The sequence below is a fragment of the Ruditapes philippinarum genome, unplaced genomic scaffold, assembly GCF_026571515.1.
Source record: "Ruditapes philippinarum isolate M1 unplaced genomic scaffold, ASM2657151v2 ctg2057_1_1_1_1, whole genome shotgun sequence".
Classification (NCBI taxonomy): domain Eukaryota; kingdom Metazoa; phylum Mollusca; class Bivalvia; order Venerida; family Veneridae; genus Ruditapes; species Ruditapes philippinarum.
Window position 1 is genome coordinate 51,704 of NW_026858825.1, and position 20,584 is coordinate 72,287.

At 32.0% G+C, this 20,584-nt stretch overlaps 1 protein-coding gene across 2 annotated transcripts in view; it reads left to right on the forward strand.

The window, feature by feature from the left end:
- The first annotated feature begins 2,563 nt into the window (after positions 1 to 2,563).
- Positions 2,564 to 20,584, forward strand: part of LOC132754419 (proteasome subunit beta type-3-like) — a 31,889-nt gene continuing 13,868 nt past the window's right edge. Inside the window, exons 1-6 of one of the 2 annotated variants that reach the window (XM_060745046.1) lie at positions 2,564 to 2,722; positions 5,556 to 5,740; positions 6,008 to 6,115; positions 7,643 to 7,820; positions 8,461 to 8,555; positions 9,368 to 9,425. In XM_060745046.1, the coding sequence (XP_060601029.1) occupies positions 2,720 to 2,722; positions 5,556 to 5,740; positions 6,008 to 6,115; positions 7,643 to 7,820; positions 8,461 to 8,555; positions 9,368 to 9,416 (618 nt within the window). In that variant the 5' untranslated portion in view covers positions 2,564 to 2,719 and the 3' untranslated portion in view covers positions 9,417 to 9,425. The remainder of the gene's footprint in view (positions 2,723 to 5,555; positions 5,741 to 6,007; positions 6,116 to 7,642; positions 7,821 to 8,460; positions 8,556 to 9,367; positions 9,426 to 20,584) is intronic. The other variant, XM_060745047.1, reaches the window with a different exon arrangement.

Genomic DNA, 20,584 nt, shown 5'->3' on the forward strand with positions numbered 1-20,584 from the left:
AACATAGCAATAGGTAATAGGCATTCCAATGGGAACTAATTGTGCCCCCCTGATAACTGATTTATTTCTTTATTGCTATGAGAGGGATTTTATGTTAAGTCTTTCCCCTACTTCGCATCAGGAAATTATACATGCATTTAACAACACTTCCCGCTACCTAGATGATATTTTTAACATGAATAATCCTTATTTCGATCAATTGGTTTCTAAAATATATCCCAGTGAACTTAAATTGAATAAAACTAACTCTTCAGACGTTATTACATCTTTTTTAGATTTAAACATTTCTATCATTAACAATACTATAGTAACTAAAATCTACGATAAAAGAGATGATTTTGATTTTAATATTGTTAACTACCCACATTTAGATGGAGATGTACCTCATGCTACATCATATGGGGTGTATATTTCTCAATTAATTAGATTTGCTAGGGCGTGCAGTCGTGTTGATGATTTTAATGAACGCAATTTATTTATTACTAACAAACTTCTTAAACAAGGTTATCGCTATCATAAATTGCGTAAATATTTTACTAAGTTTTACCATCGTAATTCAGACTTAGTTTTAAAATTTAATTGTAATTTAAAAACTCTTTTACGACAAGGTATTAGCAGGCCTGACTTCTATGGAGATGTGGTTTACAAACTTCGTAGGATCATGGGTCATAGTAATTTTTCTGCCGTCTTCACTAAAATTATCAAACGGTTTATTAAAAGAGGTTATGACCCAATTATTTTAAGGCATACCGCATGCTTGGTGTTCAACCCTTTTACAGTTGGACGCTACGCTTTCCTCTTTTGATTACATCTGACGGACCAAGTGGGAGACTCTATGATGGACAGTTCTTAAAGCCCTTTGGGGACTGAATTGTCTTAATGTTCGTCTTCTGCCTTGCTTCGTCGGGCCCTTGTAGGTGATTTTCTTGTTGCTCTGCCTTCCTTTAAGGCATCGAGTACTTTGGTAATGGTCATTAGGCTGTAACTTTTTCTACATATTTACATAATTTTGTATGTGTTTTATTTATTTCGTCTAATGTAACCATGACCATTGTTAGAATTTCACTTGGCGGGGATTAATTTTATATACATTTTCGTGTCATTCAGGAACATATTGGGGCTAAGAGTGAGGTTTGGCGCGCCTAAAACCGGTTTAAACTCCCCAGTGGTTTAACTACCACTGACCGTTCCAAGGCGGTACCCCTTTGTGTTCCTTCACGTGTTTTTCTTGTCTGTATTGTTACTACTTGTTTTTGGATGTTTACATGTTTTGTGATGTCTGTCTTATTGGATTGTCGTTGACGGTAGGTATTTTCTCTCCCCCCCCCTTCCATTTTTAATCCCCCACCTTTTCACCCGTACAGCCCTTTTCCCTTTAATTCCCTTATAGTCCTGTTTTTGATTGTATTATTTCACATTATAATTACATGTCCCGCTCCTTTCGCCCTTGTGTCCACTCCAGGTACTTGTTTGGTGCCTTCTGGGTGTCCTGCTTGGGTGTGTCCGGGGGCGGCGTCCTGTGAACGTTGCCTTTGCCTTGTTGATCTTTATTCTTGTTATTTTACTAATTTGTTCTTTTTCACCTCAAATAAAAATATATAAAATTTTGCTATTTATAGCAAGAATTTCCCGTCTTTACAAACAAGCAGGACAAGAAATGCATGTAAAACATGTACACCCAAATTAATATCCCGTCCACCATAATTTACCGTTGCAGGCTCGGTTTGATGGAGTCTGTTCATGGACGGTACTGGAAAGTGCAAGTTGCCATCCATGCCCCTAGCACCGGCTTTTAAGCACCAAGCAGGATTCAACATTTAAACAAAACAAAAAATGGTAAAAATTTTGGAGTTAGAAACATCCGCAGATGTGTTCACACGGCGGTTATCATAGAACATTCAATGTGACACAGTTGCCATTGCATTAAAATGGTCGCCAAAATATATTTATTTCGCAATATCTACAGCATAGAGTTTCGATAGATTAATTAAAGCATAGGTTTTTCTTTCTCTTCAAATTTTGTCTTTACGATCAAAAATTGACCTCGTGTCAGAGTTCATTATTTTTAGGTAGACGACACCTGTTTCTATTTATGAAGCAAAAATCTTAAGTTTTTAACCTTAAAATCTTCTTTTAAAAATGAACAGATTAAATAAACGTTTATGATGCAATTTCACATACACAAGTTAAATTCATGTTTTTACAATTTTCCAGAAAATTTGAATTTGAATACCAAATGATAGCTCAGTGTCTTATCGGTAACCATTTACTGATAGAAAACATACATGCAATTTATATGACTAAATCACAATTTTTTATCCAAAATACTATTTTGTAGCTTTAATTCTATCATTATCAAGTCCCTAAATGACATTTAAAGGTCTTTAATTTGTGCCTCCTTAGCAGTTCTTTATGTCTCCTTAGCAGTAGGATCCTATTTTTATGGTGTTTGATTTTCTTTAAAAAAAAAAAAACATTGAGCTTAATAAGAATTTACTCTCTTCCATCGGTACGTACATGTCTTTGTGAATCACAGGACATCGACAAAGATGCATAAGCCTATGGAAAAACCTATACATATGTCTGACCTAATACTCTACAAAATTAATCATTGACAATCAGGCGCTTTGTACCGGCCAAGCGCCTGTCTAACCACGACGTAGTGACTTGCAACATTCAATCTATTTTGTTTAATTTTCCAACAAAAAACACATTCAAAATGGTAGGTTCGATTTCTGTAAACATCTGACAATGTATTTATTTCTTTATTGTTTAAAAGGAATACTTTTATTCTCCTTGAAATCTTGAAATCATGAAACATTTTGCCTGAAAAGTTGGGCATTTTCATGATTTTGGGTAGAACACAGGAACTTATTTCTATAACATACACAATAATATAAAAAAGGCAAAGCCTCAAAGAAAGCTCGATTAACTTATACCCTGTCGTGAAATAATATTTAATAATCGTTAATTTTTATTTTACATTTACCATTTTAAAAATGCCATTAGGTATTTTATGCGCTACTTCCGCAGGACACCAGTATTTCACTATTTGCATCCGTTTTCAATCAGAATTCCTCTGCTTTTATCGTTATCTTGTATTTCGAAAAGTTGCGATGTGTCAATTCAGTACTTCCGACAAAAGTTTTCAACAGGCTTCAACAGCCATGAAAAAGGGGATATAATTCTCACAAAAGTGACAGTAACCAACTATTTTTCTCTCTGTTTATGTTATAAATTATGCTCAATAAACAAACAAAGTTTAAAAGAAATATCTTAATTATTTTTCTAGAAATATGATTTTTTGTGTCATAAGCCCGATAGGGTATTTTCACCAGCCTGTTCAAAATCAAAACCACAGGGCTTTTTTTCACAGGTTGGGGAAGCAGTCCTGCCCTTAATTTTGGGTATATTTGCAAAAGGGGAAGGGAAAACTTGATGTAAATTGAATTTTTGGGGAAAACTCCATGATTTTAAAGAATTTTTCTTTGGGGAAGCAGCCCTATACCAGCCCCTGCTATAGAATGTAAAAAAGCCCTGAACCATCACTATTTAGCAGGTATTTGCATTACCGTAAAGCTCACTTTACGAACAGGCACTTTGGGCCAGCTCTTCGAGCTTGCTATTAACCCACAGACACTTGAGGTGTGGATCTTAAAACGCCTTTTATACGTCAATCCCAGCATATGTACTGATCATATATATCAAAAAAATATAAGCCGTTTTGAAAAAAATTCATATTTCAACATCTATAAATACACAAGTTAAAAATGTTCACGGGAAAAAAAATTGACACCTACCGTCAAAATCACTAGTATTTTATTCCATTCCAATATTTTCACATAATCTTTTTGTTCATTGACATAGAAAATATTATTCTCCGTGATGATGGTAAATTTTAGACCTAAACGGCAATATAAACAACGCAACAGGCGACATAAACATCAAGATAATCACCGTTAACTCCATTTACAAAATGTTTCGACAAATTCAAAATTGGCTCCCCAGCTTTTCCATATTCAAATGTGCCGCGCTTTGAATATAGGAACCAATATATTACCAAATGGCTGCAGTTATAGCCAGACTGGTTTTAATCTTCAAAGCATGGCACATTTGAATACGGCAAAGCTGTGAGCCAATTGTGTAAAAATTTTGTCTCATTCACATAATTATCTTTGTGATTGAATATAAATTTTTAAAGAATACAAGACTTTGTTTAAACTGCTTTTATATGGGAACTGCTTGCAAGCCAGTAGGCTGGTAAAGAATTTTAAATGTTAAATTTATGGCATCTTAAGTACTGATAAAATAAGAAACAAAATCTTTGATATACCTAACAACAAAGACAACAGTTATTGTAATTTGCTCATATGTACAGTCATGCCTTATAAAATTGTTTAAAATTGGAACTATATATGACATCCATGGAGGAGCATCATGATGTATCAATAGATCAAAGGCATTGTTTTTATCAGACAACTTAACCTTATTCAGCATTTTTGTAAGGGTTTTTTGTTAAATAAAAGAATACTATTTCTGTTGAAAAACTGTCTGTGAAGCTTTAAATGCTACAAAGCATTTAAAAGTGCAAATAATTATGATTATTCTATTTCAAATATAAAAATAACTTTAACACGTAGACTGCTCAGGCCATCCTTAAAATAATGTTTGTTTGCAGTAACGCGACCGACTCACAAAATTTGCCCCTACTCAAATGTTTTTTCATGGTCTGGATATAAAATTTTTTTTTTTTTGAATCAGAAAATTATGCCCTGTGCTTTGTTTTCGTTCTTTTAAAGGTTAATAGAAGAAATAAAATGTAGTTCTTATTAAATTAGAATTCAGTTATCAATTTATTAATTGTTACCAGATTATTAAAGCATATATTGTCAAGCCTTTTGAAATTCCATGTTTATTTGGGAGTTCAGTTCAATAAAAAAAAAAAAAATCGACCTACCTACCCACCTTGAACATTCTGGGTCGGGTTACTGCAAACAAACATTTTTTTAAGGCTGGCCTCAAATACAGATACATGTAAATCAAGACATTATCATTTTTAAATCATTTTTTGGTTTTGTGTCTAACACAAATGAACTGATGGAAAAGAAAAGGTGAAACTTGTGAGATGTAATCAGTGGTGATTAAAAAATATTCATTGTTTTAAAATATTTTTATTATAAATGTAGATCTTATAATAAAATTGTTTTTTTTTTCCCCTGAAAAGACTCATACCAATATATGCCATATAGTCTGGGACTGTCCCATAAATCAGGTGACTGTCGGGGAGATGATTTATCTCTCGGTAAAAATTGAATCTGAAATAATCTCCTTTGCAGCAAGAAATGTTACATTTTATGCAAGCTTATTGCAAATCCTTTGATTGTTAAATCTATGTGGCCCTGTCCAACTAACAATTATCAGCAATAATTTAGATCAATGATTATATATAGTACTGTAGGCTTTTTGCATATTTGTAGTATAAATTGATTATTTGATGTATTAGTTTACTGTATTAAATATACATATGTAAACATAGGGGTCTATTCTCATTTCAGTCTATTATGTCGTATAATGGGGCTGCCATTATGGCAATGAAAGGTAAAGAGTGTGTGGCTATAGCTGCCGATAGAAGATTTGGTATACAAGCACAGACCATTAACACACAGTTTGAAAAGATCTTCGAAATGGGACCCCGATTATATGTTGGTCTTCCAGGACTGGCAACAGATGTACAAACTGTGTAAGTTGTAGTTTAAATAAAATTGTATACATGTACATGGAGATTAGTCAATTGAACACAATGATTACCTAAATATAGCCTTGTTTACTAGGTTTAATAGTATTTTTGTTTTGATAAGAAATCTCAGAAATTTCCAACTAATATTAGTTAAAAAAATTTAAGTGTTTGTTTATTCATTTATAAATTAATCTGATAATCAGACCTTTTCCATAATCTTAGAAATTACTAATACTATTCTTTTCTCCAAAATATATTTGTATTTTACAGATCACAGAGGTTGAAATTTAGGCTTAATTTGTATGAATTAAAGGAAAACAGACACATCAAACCTAAAACATTCCTCAGTATGGTATCAAATCTTCTGTACAGTAGGAGGTTAGTATTGTTTGAGATTATGTATTTGTTAGCATGATTGATTTTCTTAAGACCAAGCAGTGGAGGAAAACCTACGAAAGTGAAAGCACTTATTCCCAGTAGTGTCCTTATCTCAGCAAATTCCAGAGACAGCTTTATTAGTATGAGATACAAGGGAATCTGGGAACCAGTCCCTAGCTCTTATTCAATAGATCCCTTATTTCTTTTACATGCCCAGTGTATAGCACTCATACATTTGAGGATTACCTGGGTTTCTTACCAGTATACCTCGAGGTATTTGCGTTAAACTGAATGTGTTTTTGAAAATACCTAAGGGTGTTACCCATGATCGAAACTGGAACCTGAGAAGTGACAGTCAGTGATCTAACCAACTGAGCTATAAGGCCACCATGGCATGTATTTGTGACTGGGCTGTGTCTGCCATCAGTTTTTATGTCAAACAACATCTACTTGTAAAGCTTTAGGATGTTGTTAAAACTAAGCAGACTTGTTCCTGGCATGAAGCTTTTTCAAAAAATTTCAAATAATTACATTCCATGCAGCACTAATTGCCTGTATGAGAAATTTTGCGTTGTAAACTTGCTTAATTGGGAAAAATATTTGGTTTCTTTTGCAACCTTTTTCATGCCCTTTTGACCGCCTCCGTGGTCGAGGGGTAAGAGTCAATGACTTCTAATCCAGTTACCTCTCTGGCGTGGGTTCGATCCCCGGGAGATGCTTTGGTAGTTTAGCACGGAGAAAGGTAGTCTAGTACTGGTGTAACTCTCCAGGAACGATGGTTAGGAACAACCCGTCTATATGACTGAAATACTGTTTGGAAAAGGCGGAAAATGAAACAAACAAACAATCATGCCCTTTTTGCATAGTATTTTAAATTGTGCAAAATTGTTTATTTCAACCAATGCAAATATCACTGAAAGCATGTTGTCATTATTGGAAGGTGACCTTGACCCCTAAAATCCAGGGTTAAAAAAAGCCGGGTTTTAAAACACAAAAGCGGACCAAATTGCTTTTAGAGGAGTTACCTGTATTTACTGAGTTATCCTAGGGGAATACTTAGTTGTGAGATCTCTGTGTGTTTATATTTTATCATCAGAGTGGAGTGAGATTATTGGTAATTGATTAATTCAGAGCATGATTTCAGTATGTTGAAGACTTCTTGACATGCCATGACCATGAAAACTTGAAATATTGTATTACCATGTATTCACTTATTATTCTGAAATAAAACCCCAACAATTTTTAACCTGGGTACAGTTTACCTGGTGGGAAATAGTCTGAGGTGGGCATGATATCCAACCCAGCTTATATCACTTTAATCTTTAAGGCCACATGTTTGAAGAGTTATCATGACTTTTGACTATTGACTATTTTATGCATTTTTGAGGGATCATATTAATGATTTCATCTTAATTAGAAAATTTGTGTATACAAATTGAAATAAGAAAATATTTTAATAATTTAAAACAAAAATGATTTGTGTGTGTGTGTTCTTTAGTTCCTACTCAATATTCCTGTTACTTTCAGGTTTGGCCCATATTTTGTGGAGCCAGTGATTGCAGGGTTAGATCCTAAAACAAGTGAACCATTTATAGCCAGCTTAGATCTGATTGGATGTCCGATGATTACTGAAGATTTTGTTGTCTCTGGCACCTGTAGTGAACAGATGTATGGAATGTGTGAAACTCTATATAAACCTGATCAGGTTTGTCATATATTTTCCCTGCTAAATTTGTTATAATAATCTTACCCTGCTTTGTATTTGGAACTGTCAACTGTGATATTATAGGAATGATTTCTATACCACATGAATCATGCAGCTGGATGTTTACAGCCAGATCACACAGCACAGAATTGAATGATGGCCTTATTCTGTAGCTGTACCAGTGACAATGCCTCTCAATATTGCCACTAGCTCTTGAAGGGAACATTGACTATGAAACAGTTCATATAAACAGTTGTCCAGGGATTTGAATGACTTCTATTTTATTATAAATCAACATTATAGATTTAAATTCCTCAGTACTGTTGAAATAAAAGAAAAAAAAAAAACATCTTGCTGTTCTGCAGTCATTTGTGTATGTTGATTTTATCAGAGTGTGTAATGAAAATTGGTGTAAGGCTTTAATGTAAAGCATCAGGGTTAAACAAATTATCTGTCACACATTGTTTAAATATGTTTAAAAGCATAAAACTTTGTTTCATTACTTTTGTAAAGAGATAAAATATTATCAGACCTGTTAAACAGTGGTTGTGAAAAAAGAGTCACTTTGTAAGGAGATTCTCTATTGCTGTGGCTCTTTTTTACATACATGTACACAATAAATGTTGGTATGTTGTTGCAGGAACCTGATGACTTGTTTGAGACTATATCACAGTGCCTGTTAAATGCTGTCGACCGAGATGCTGTCTCTGGTTGGGGAGGTGTTGTCTATATCATGTAAGTAGTAATATCTTGTTACATATCTGTAAAAGCGAAAATGCAGCAATGTGAAAATGTTAAATGCGAAAAATCGAAGATGCGAAAACAGCTTTTTGTGTTTTCACATTTTTGTATTTTGAATGCCAAAAAGCAAAAATACGACAGATAGAATGCAAATATACGACAGATATATGATTTACATTTTCGCCTGATGTTGTATTTTGGTATTATAACATTTTCACATTTTGAGGCAAAGAAGCAAAAGTACCACATGGCATAAATCAGCCCTAATTGTTTCTTGCTCTCCTCAGTGGTAATCATGTCAAAAAGGAAAGGAATAGTTGTGAGACAAGGGGCATTATCCAGAAAGAAGTATTTTTAGGAGTTATGCCTCTTTTTAACTTAAAATGTGCATGTGGTGCTCTTGTTTTCCCCTAGTGATAATAAAGATTTATATTGATAAGGAATACAAGTTGTATTCAGTTGTTATTGTATTTATATTTTGAAACAAAGACACAAAGAGTACAAAAATTGTTGTAAGCTCTTAAAAGTTATGAGACATAAAATGTGTGTCTTGGATACCGATATTATACTAATCAGGGAAAGTAACTCAAGCAATTTCATGTTGGAAGGGAAAAATATAGTTCTCTCCCATTACTTAAATGGTAGCAGCATTATACTTTACTTAACTTCTAGACAAATATATAGCTACAGTAGTTAAATGCTATTTATAGACCAACAAATAGAATCATTATAACAAACCGTATTTTTTTTTATCAACTTACTCATGTACATATACCTTTTCAATAATTTTATTTGTGTGTTTTCAGTGAGAAAGATAAAGTAACAAAAAGAATTTTGAAAGGCAGAATGGATTAATTTGTGCAGGTATGTGTGACACTTTTTGCAAAAAAAAACACAAAAAAACTGGAAGCACTACACAGCTAAGTTTTATGATATTGCACTGTTAAGGCAAAGAAATGCATGCCACATAGAAGAGTGGTGGGGATATTGCTTATATAAGGCATCAAACATATGTTCTGACCTCCTCTTGTTGTACAACTTACTCTTTTTATTTTTATTCACTTAATTCAAAAACATTAATCTACAGAAATCATTTGTTTATACATTGTTAGTGATTTAATTGACATTTTAAGAACAATTCTGTTAAGGAAGTGGGTAAAAAAAATTATGTTAATTAAATAAAGTGCAAATGTTGAATTAGAGGGATTGTGAAGTGTTTCCAATAAATTTATTTTGTACTTTTTGATGTGCTTTATTTAGAAATTCTGAATAGCATATAATCAAGTCAGTGCTAATCATATTGGAGTTTTCTAACCTATTTGTGAACAAGTGGGTTTAATAAATGAAATATTCAGGAAATCCATCAACCTGATTGTGATATAGAATATTTAATGAAATTAAATGAGAGAGATTGCAGGCCATATTGTCAGATTAAATATTTACTTTCCACTTTAGAAAGTGTATTAAATAGGAGAGAGATTAATGAAATGGAAGGAGTCTCTAGCTTTCTTTTAATGCTTAGACCTGAAATATTCTCTATTGCTTGAAATGTCTGTCATAGTTACAGGTTATCTTATTAATTGTTTATTTATAATTTATATTCATATGGTTCCATTGAGACCGAAGTTGTATTGACTTTTTCACACTTTATCTGCAGTATTTATTTAATTGTTTTCCTCTTCTATGCAGAAAAAAGTGTGTGTGGGTTAATGAAGAATTATAGTATTTACTTTTGTCAATGAAACTGGTTTTGAAATGAAATGAAAAACAATATTTAACTAGATTTGTGTGATTTTAGTCAACTTAGTCAACCATTGAATCAATAGATGACTTATTTAAAAAGATATATCACAATATCTTGTTCAGTAGGTCATTAGGTTTTTTTTAAACTTCTAAAGCATTTTTTTGATATTTGACTATCAATAATATGTTTTCTTTTTTAGATTTGTGTTCATCGTTTCCCCATCATCCCGTGGCCCACTTCCCTCATGTTCTATACTCAATTTACAATAAAAATACAAAAGAAAAAAAAAAACATTTTCACCATGCCAAAGTAAATTTGCGATGGAAAAAATTTTTCTTTATGTGATACCATTTAAAAAAAATTTATGTTCTAACAAAAAAGGGGTTTTTTAATACGCCCTTTGATTTTTGAGTTATAAATTTTTATTTTATCCCCTGCCCGGGAATTTAATATCAAATTTTGGTTTTATTTTTCTGGGGTAAGAAAAAAGCTCCAGTTTTTTAAATTGTTTTGAAAATTTTTTAAATTTCTTTGCTTTTTTCATATTGAAACACTTTTCATTTAAAACCCAAAACACCCCTTTAACAAAAACATTTTTGAGAAATTTTTGTCTAAAGTATTTATTGTCTATAAATTGTCGACAATTTTCTTTTCATTATAAAAGTGATACATTTGTCTACTTTGTAAATTGCCATTAAACAATTTAAATATACAGATAAAAAATGTTTTTTGTTTTTCATGTCCACATATTATATACCATATATTGATCATGTAAAGATCACTTGTTATTGATTTTAAGCTCAACTTTACATAGAAAAAAGTAGAGCTATTGTCATGACCCAGTCTGCTTCAGTGTTGGCATTGGTTAATGTTTTCATGGTTTTTGTTATGGTCCATTTTCTTAGAAACTTTAAAAGCTATTCACTTCAGACTTGGTATACATGTTAATTGTCATAAAAGGACGACATAGCAAAAGGGAAGATAATTCTAAATTATTTTTTTGCAAAGTTATGCCCCTTTTTCTAGATTGCATTTATGTAACTATCCAGCGCTGAGAAAGTTAAGCGTCCTATCGGGGGACAGATTTTGTTTTCAATTAAGTAATTAGAAATATAGGTTTTGTCCAGACTTTTAAGTCAGTTTTTTTATACAACTGCTGAGAATAATTTTTGAAATTGATGTTTGATACTGTTGAACCTTGAACAAAAATTGAATTACACTTTTAGATTCAAGACAATCCTCTGTCGGGTTGGTAAGCCTTTTGTTTATGAATTCATTGTATTGAGGCGCCGTTAAATTTAAGCCTTTTCAGGTACACTAATTATCTTGTAAAAAATAGCAGATATATTTAATTGTATCACAGCATTTAATAAGATTACGTTGACATCTCTGCAAAGATTTATGATGGCTTCTGTCATCTGTGTCAACACGAAATAAAGAGATTTGACTAATGTGTACTGATTTTATACTTAATGTCAGCCTAAGACCTAGTCAAATGATGGAAAACACCTTAAAATATCATAAATCACTTCTGAATGAAAAATGCTGTATAAGAATGTATTTGAATTTTGTAAACTAAGATGACCTGATAATTAAACATACATGTAGTTCTTTACAAAGTTTAATTTGTACAAACTTGATAAATTTAATTATACAAAACCAGTCTGCAATTTTTTTATGTAATATAAAATATAACTGACATTCACACGTATAGTATAAGAAGATCATTTACTAGTATTAATTAAACCATACACGGACGAAGTCCAGCTATTTCATTATAATTAAATGAATCTATGTTATCTACTCCCTACGATGCCAATTATATTCTACCGTTTCCCAGACACGATTGACAGCAGGAAGTGAATTCTTAAATGTTGATGACAAGGGCATGACTTAATATCCTAGCATTAATTATCTGTAGTGCATTGTCACGGCCATTGTACATGTAATAAAAGCCGTGATTGTACTTCTTGTGTGTATGTATCACAATATATAACGTTTGCTTCATCTAAAAACTCGTGTCAAACTTTGCTTGTCCGACAGAATTATATTTGCGTTCTACCATGTACAAATGTTTCTGAGGAGGTGCGTGACTCTGTTGCTGGAAAATGATTTGTTTTTCTTCAATGTAGGGGGAAAAAGTCATGCAATGCACTGGACACATTTACTGGATCACTACTTCTTTCTTTTTAAGGACATAACAATCACTTTGTCATAATTTGCCGTACATAATGTAATCACGTTCTCTTTGTCACGCTTTTCATGAAGTAGATTGATCCCTGTCTAGTGCCAATTCGGAATAGGAGACAACACTGTCTATTGGTTTGGGGAAAGGGGCAAGACTATATGAAGACGTTGGTAAATGTGTCAGTCGTTCTAAGGAAAAGGCGTCCGGCCCATGCAAAGAATACAATTACAAACATTGCAGTAAAGACAAGCGTGCATATAAACAAAAATGTGACTTGCGTTTCAAGCGGAGATACTTTAACCTCTACAACATGTGTCAATAGAAGTATATTTTTATATATAACTCTTGAATATATCATTTTCTTTTCTTCGAAAGCATAATGTGAATACATGTAACACAATTTAAAAGTTCTTAATTTCTAGTCGACATGATCATTTTACAATCCTTAATATTTGTTTGAGTATAACATCTTCTAGGATGAAAGGGGAGTCCACAGGGCGAGGAATTTATTAAGTCCCAGGGCTTCTGTAAATGTTTACGCACGAAACTTATGTGCATTCGCGCTATTCTTGTATTAAAGTATACGTCTAAATTCGTTTCGTTATCTTTATTTCATATGAAGAAATGCTTGTGCCATGTGTATTTACAAATCTAATGAAGATGTCAAAATATACATTTTGGCTCCCTGAAGAATCAGCTCTTTGAATGTGATACTTTTTCATACATAATCTTTTTATATGGGAAAATGCGCAAGGGGATGTTTTCACATTAGGGGAGGTGAGAAAGGGGGCAAATTTGCAAAGATGGATATTAAGAGCTAGGGTCAACTGTCCTGAACATATATACCTGCGATGTCTCAATCAATTAACAAACAAATGAATGTTTTTAAATGGAGATTAAATGTCTAGAAAAGTAATTGTAATGATATTATTTGCATATGCTAGACGCTTCCGTATATAATCAAAGCACAGAAGGCGCTGAATTTGTTTGGGTTTCAGAATGTAAGAAAGGTACAGGTTGTGAGATTATATGTATAGTGCCACCAATGCTTTCCAGCGTTTTAATTGTAGTAAATTGGCTATAAGACTAATTGCAACACTGATATTCAATCCAATGTTTATTTGACTTAAACAATTTGATAAAAAATGAGTTGCCTTTACTGGGATTTGAACTCCAGACCTCTTGCTCCCTAAACGAGCGCAAAAACCCTTCGGGCACGGTGAATTTATATATGAACGGCCTAAAGAAAACCATATTATTCTAAATTAGGGCTTGTAACGACTTTAACTGTTGTTTAACACAGATGTAAATAATCCTGGAGCTTACTATAAGCATGTATATTTATAAAGAATCAAAGGGCTGCATAGTTCTCTGGTATTTCTGATCTTTGCAATCTAATTCGTACTGTATATCTGTATGTATTTCCTGTATGAGTTTATTTTTATGTATTATAATTCATTCGCAAGCACCAGAATTTGATACATACGGAATTCTGCATAACTAGAGTTGCATCAAAATATCATTTATGTTCATTTTTTACGACAGCTACACTTTAATTTTTTGCATATCATGGCTACTTCCTATTAACAAAGACACTTAAAAAAAATTAAAAAAAGATTTCCCTCGACTGGGATTTGAACTCCAACCTCTCACTCACTAAGCGAGCGCGTTACACCTGCACCACAGAGAAGTTACACAAACAAAGTCTGAATAACATCAAGTCATTCTAAATTTAGAACTTGCCATGCATTTTCGAAAATTTTTTTAAAACCTTAATAATTTTCGAGGTATTTTGTTCAGGATAAACCTGTTGTTCAAAAAATTGAAGTAAATAATTTTTAGCGAAAATCTTTCTCGCCCAAACAGTCCGACATGTAGAATCTATATATTTCCACTACCTCGGTTTGTGTAGTATCGGTAATCGACACGTTAAAAATAGTATTTTTCATTTGATTAAATCATATTCATTCGCGCGTTAATTTTGGTGATTGTGCATTTATTGAAACATTTCTATAAGCCAACGCTAATTTTTAAACTTTGAATGCGTTGTAAATTTTGTTGGATACATTGTAACAAAATAAAAAATATTTCTTTTTTTAAATCGCTAGTTTTTAAGCTGTTTTGAGAAATACTTGTTTGTTAGGTTTGTCGTAAAACTTCTTGATCAGAGATTGAATGTCTCCGCTTTTGTATTTACTTATTTTCGATCAGAAAAATACAATAAAAATAATCCTTAGAAATCTTTCGACCATTTTGGAATATTTTGCTTGAAAATTAATTGTGGCCTGGTCTTTGACCATCCTTTAACGCAGTGATCTCTCCCCTGAATTTTTCGGCGTTTAGTGTACATATAAAGGGAAGTTAACCGCTTCCAAAAAGTGGACTACTTTCGGCATTTGCAATTAACAGCATTAGACTCTGAAATTTCGCTACCATTATTTGTTTGGTCTGACGACCCAAACAAATAAACAGTACTAATTATATTAAATCTGTGGTTTTTCTGTATAGCCGTGAGGAGAACTGTATCGTTGCTTTATATGCTTTAAATTAAAATATTCAACGGATTATGTATGTAGTTTGAAATATTGTAAACTACCGGTGTCGATTTTCTCATTGACTGACAATATGCATTGATTTCCTCCTTGACCAATATAACGTATTAAGGAAATATAAAAAATAATATGTGCATCGTTTCATATGGACAGACGGGCTTTCAAAAGTCACTCCTTTAAATTCTAAGTTTCAATAAATTAACAGATAAACAGTAATAACAAAGTGAATATTTTCGTCTAAATGTTTCTGGAAGTTTTGTTATTCGTAATGCACCACCTGACACATAAACGCAATTTCCCTTTATCCATATTTGTTGTTTGTCATATACGACCAGGATAAAGAAATTAAAACTTCCAAAAGTACTTTCTTCTAAAATATATTGAATGAGGACATATCTTTGGAAATTTACCAAGTCCATGTAACTTTTGTTATCATAGAAATATATCATTTATCAAAAGCAGATCTTTGACAAGTCGGAAAATGTATTCTTCATTTATACGACGTAACAATTCTCTTTTTTTGTTCAGGTTCATTACATTTTAAAGAACGGTTTCCAAAACTGACACTGTAGAGAATAAGCACGAAATTGGAAACTTAGTTTGTTGAACAAATATATCGAGAAAGTTCAATGCAAAATCTTTTACAGCTAAAATACTAGATATCATTCAATCTACAATAATCATAAAAATTAGAAATTTTCAAAAGCATAACAATTTTATGACAAAAGTCGAGTATCTCAAATTGTGCTCTAAAATTGTATAGTCTTCACAACTGATGTAGCAAAACAGATCTGATTGTAACAACGTCGCAATATATCTTTCAATATTACTAGTTATTTTCAGATATTGCTGAAATGTTAACATAAAATGTTGTTGTATCAAATCAATCATTGTCGTAACATGTTATTGCTTTATTTATTCAAACGTTCTGTAGGATATATATTGATGTATTCTAAAATTTAAACCATGAAACTCTTTCATTGCTGATGTATTTGATCAAATAACAAATATTTGTTATTGTTGCATATTGCATTTTAAGTTTACTTAGTCATACATTTTATATAATTCAAAAGAAAGACAACAAAGATTTTAGTATAAGTGCATGTATTTAATTATAATATGAACTTGAAACATGACAAAGATTTATGTATGTTATTTGACAATATACATGCAGACTGGACTCGGTGGTTATAAATGTCAGAAAGATTAATAATGTACATGAGAATATACGTGTTTCATAACAATATATGTTAAAAGCTGTCATTATAAATAGTGGTCTCAACGCCCAGTCTAGGAAGTTCGAATTTGATAGTTGACTTGTACACTTGTGTATCAGTAATAAAATATGAAATTAAATAAGTCATCTACTATTTCATGAAATTTAATGGAAAGCAATATTGCGATACATGTATTTGGATAATGTTTTGAATGCTTTTTATTTGCATACATATGAGGTAAAGGGTTAACCTTAGTTCAATCCATTATATATTTACAGAAGTAATTTGTGAAAATGAATACTGAACTGAGCCAAAGTGTTTTGTTAGTTTTTGTGAAGTATTGCATTGTATGTATTTATTAACCCTTTGCTCTGTATTGTTTTGATTTGTACATTATGTGTCCTACAAATTATATTGTGTTGTTATAACAATGTACCATCAGCGTACAAGTTATAAAAGTCTTTCCTGCTCAATTCTGTTCTGTATAAATGGCTTAACTAATTTAGCAAAGAAAATCAGGGCGTTGCTTTATCTGTTAGGAACCTATTGAATTTAAATGGAGCACTTATTCCCATTCCCTATTTTTCCAGTTCATGCCTGAGAAGCCTGCAATTCCTTAACAGTTTTATTTTTGCAGTATTTCTATTTACCTTTAATATTGATAACGCGATAACTAATGTTTGTCGTTTATTAATTCAATATCTACTTTACTTGGGTTTTAAATATGTATCCGGTATTTTATTGGGCTGAAAACTGCAATTAAATATAGAGATTTAACTGATGAACGACAATGTAAAGATTGAAAATCTTAACATTCTTTTCTTAGATGGTTTTTATTCAATAAGCTTTGAAATTATAACAATTTCCTGTCTGATTTGAAAATTAATGCTTTTAAATCGTGAAGCAATTTTCTTTTCCCCTGAAATTTGCTTCCGATAAGAGTGCAATTTACTAAAGTATATAACGAAATAAACCATTAAGTTATATCACACTTAACGGCGATGAGAAGTAACATTCATTTTTTATAAAATGTAAAGAAAATCGTGACTCTTTTAAAGATTGTAGTAGTTATACGCTGTGATTGATTATTTCATAGCTTTTGTTAATCAAGCTTACATTTTATGAGGTAAAAATAAGAATTAAAAACTCACACGGAGTAAAGCCAGTATTAAAAACAATTGCACAAGATATAGAGGCATCAACTGTTGACATTTCAATTGCATGTGTTACACTGAGCTGCCTGTTAAAACAAGTACTTTGACATGTAATTTCCAGGGTACAAATGTGCTACAATAAATTTTTGAGACATTAAATGAAACTTTCAATACAGCATGAAATTACTGTTAGAATGATTGACGTTATGAGATAGTGTAAAATTGTGATGATATAAGAATCTTTTATCAGCGTTTATATCATTTAGTGTCAATGTAAATCATTATGCAATGCTGGAAAATATCTCAAAATTTGCTCTTAATCTAAAATTATGGTTAAACATGAAAGCATTATGCTTGGAAAAATATTAAGTCAAATTAAGTATCTATATAACTTTTAAGGCTACGAATTTCATTAACAACGAAAGAAGCGTTAAAGTTGGGCGAAAGTGGGAGATAACTGATTGAAAACAAACGTGTTTAATGGTAAACCATGGTAATTATTTCATCACGGACGAATATGTTGTAGGACAAATATATAAATTAAGATTAAATACATTCGGTTGTAGTAATGGAAACGATCCGGTATTTTGTTTCTTGCTTAGTCTCTCTGTGGTATGAGCGACATTATTAACAGTTATATGAATTAATATATATATTAATGTGTCTTTAATTCCTTGTTTAATTCGTTCCCGTCCATTAAAGCTTCTTGTAAGCAGACACGCAGACGCTATATCAATGTTATATAACTATAATCCGTAGACGACGTAGACGACGGATCCCCTAAGATAACAAAAATATCTTTTCCTATCTTCTAAGATAGCAATAGCGAACGAAATATCACTAAAATATTGTATGGTGCTTTCTTGACGCAAACGCATAGAGATGTTTTCTACATTTTACAATCCATTAATAATGCATCCTAAATTCAACATTGTCAATATATTTTAGAAATAAAAACTTTTATTATATACTTATAAATGAAATATTTAGAAATATTGATGAAATAAAATGCGTATTTTCATTTTCCGTATTTTCACTGTAAAAATTTGTTTTTCACTGCAGCGAAACATATTTTTCCGTATTTTCACTAGTGTCTTGCCGGACTTCTTTCATTCAATACACACATTTTAAGGCGTGTCTTTAAATTGTAATGTCAAAAAAGTTTATAATAAACATATTTTTTTTTCAATAAATACAGGATTTATTTTCATCTTGCCGTAATAAAATTATCATATTTCACTCGTTGCTACCGCCACTCATGAAATGTTTATTTTCATACCACTCAATTATTTATTGTTGTTATATATTATTTATTGTTGTTAAATCCTGTATTTATAGAAAACACTTGAATATCCTTTATGTATAGAATGTACTGTTCAAATGAGAATACTGAGATGAAGTAAACCCAAAGCCGAAGCCATTGTGAATTTATAATAGTTGTACAAAATGTTAGAACAAGTTAACCAAGTTATCCAGAGAATCATAAAAAATCCGTTGTAATTACAGCAGGTATAATGATAATATTCTCGAATTTCTTTCTTATTTACATTGATAGCAATGCTATTTTTATCAGTAACAATGTTTCATTTCGACCTAAATATATCAAATGGTCATCCCGTCTGAGACTTTTTAAGTACTTGGCTGCGTTTTATAGAAAGTCTTAAGTCTGATATTTGCCTTAATACCAAAACTGAGATAAAGAAATTGTCGTAAATTATGACTGCTATGTTATTATTTCTTCTATGTCAGAAAAAAAATCAGATGAATATTAATATGAAACAAAACAAATGAACCGACAACAAAAAAAAACAAACCGTGTGTCATTGCAGGAGAATACATTTAATCAAATGGCTGAAACGATCGTAAGTTAGTTTTAGTTCAAATATTGTTGCGACTTTCTATGAAACACAGGCCTGATTTATATTTCACGTAATTTCACTGAATTAAAAGCAATTATATAGATCAGAGTAAGAGTGATTCATGAATTTGCTGCCATCTTTATAACCAGACAATATGTAACTGACAATTGACGCTCAAATCGTACGAACACGACACAGAACGAATTAAATAATTGAATAATAGAAGAACAGTGGCTTCGCAGTTTTAGTCACATGAGGCATTTGCTTCATGATGAACAGACTGTTAACAAGTTTCATTTTTCATTAATTTAAAATGATTAGCAATACATATTTTATGTTATTTTGGTTTTGGAGTGATATATGTGGATATATTACCTGCTAAGGTTTTATATCACCCGAGCCGTTAGGCGAGGGTGATATTTTATCTTGGCAGGTAATATATCCACATATATCACTCCAAAACCAAAATAATAATTTTATTACCCTTCCCCTGCCGAGTTTAGACGATTTTTAAAAAAAATCATTGCTGTTTCAAATGAAACGTCGAAATAAGATTCCCTTTAGGGTACCTCTTCATCACAACATGACGTCACATAAATACATGACGTATTTTTCCCGTACCTAACGAATGTAAACAAGAGAAAAGGAGTAGTCTATTGAACGCACTTTTTAGCTCACCTGTCACAAAGTGACAGGGTGAGCTTTTGTGATCGCTTTTCGTCCGGCGTCCGTCCGTCCGTCCGTCCGTCATCCGTCGTCCGTCCGTAAACTTTTACTTTAAATGACATCTCCTCATAAACCACTTGGCCAATTTCATCCAAACTTCACAGGAATGTTCCTTTGGTGGTCAACTTTAAAAATTGTTCAAAGAATTTAATTCCATGCAGAACTCTGGTTGCCATGGCAACCAAAAGAAAAAACTTTAAATATCTTCTTTTAAAAAACCCAAAGAGCTAGAGCTTAGATATTTGGCATGGAACATCCTCTAGTGAGTGTCTACCAAGTTTGTTCAAATAAAAGCCCTGGGGTCAAAATTGGCCCCGCCCCAGGGGGTCATTGATTTCCCTATATGCATATAGTAAAAACTTAAAAAATCTTCTTTTAAAGAACCCATAGAGCTAGAGCTAAGATATTTAGCATGAAACATCTTCTAATAGGTGTCTACCAAGTTTGTTCAAATAAAAGCCCTGGGGTCAAAATTGGCCCCGCCCCAGGGGGTCATTGATTTTCCCTATATGCATATAGTAAAAAGTTAAAAAAATCTTCTTTTAAAGAACCCAAAGAGCTAGAGCTAAGATATTTAGCATGA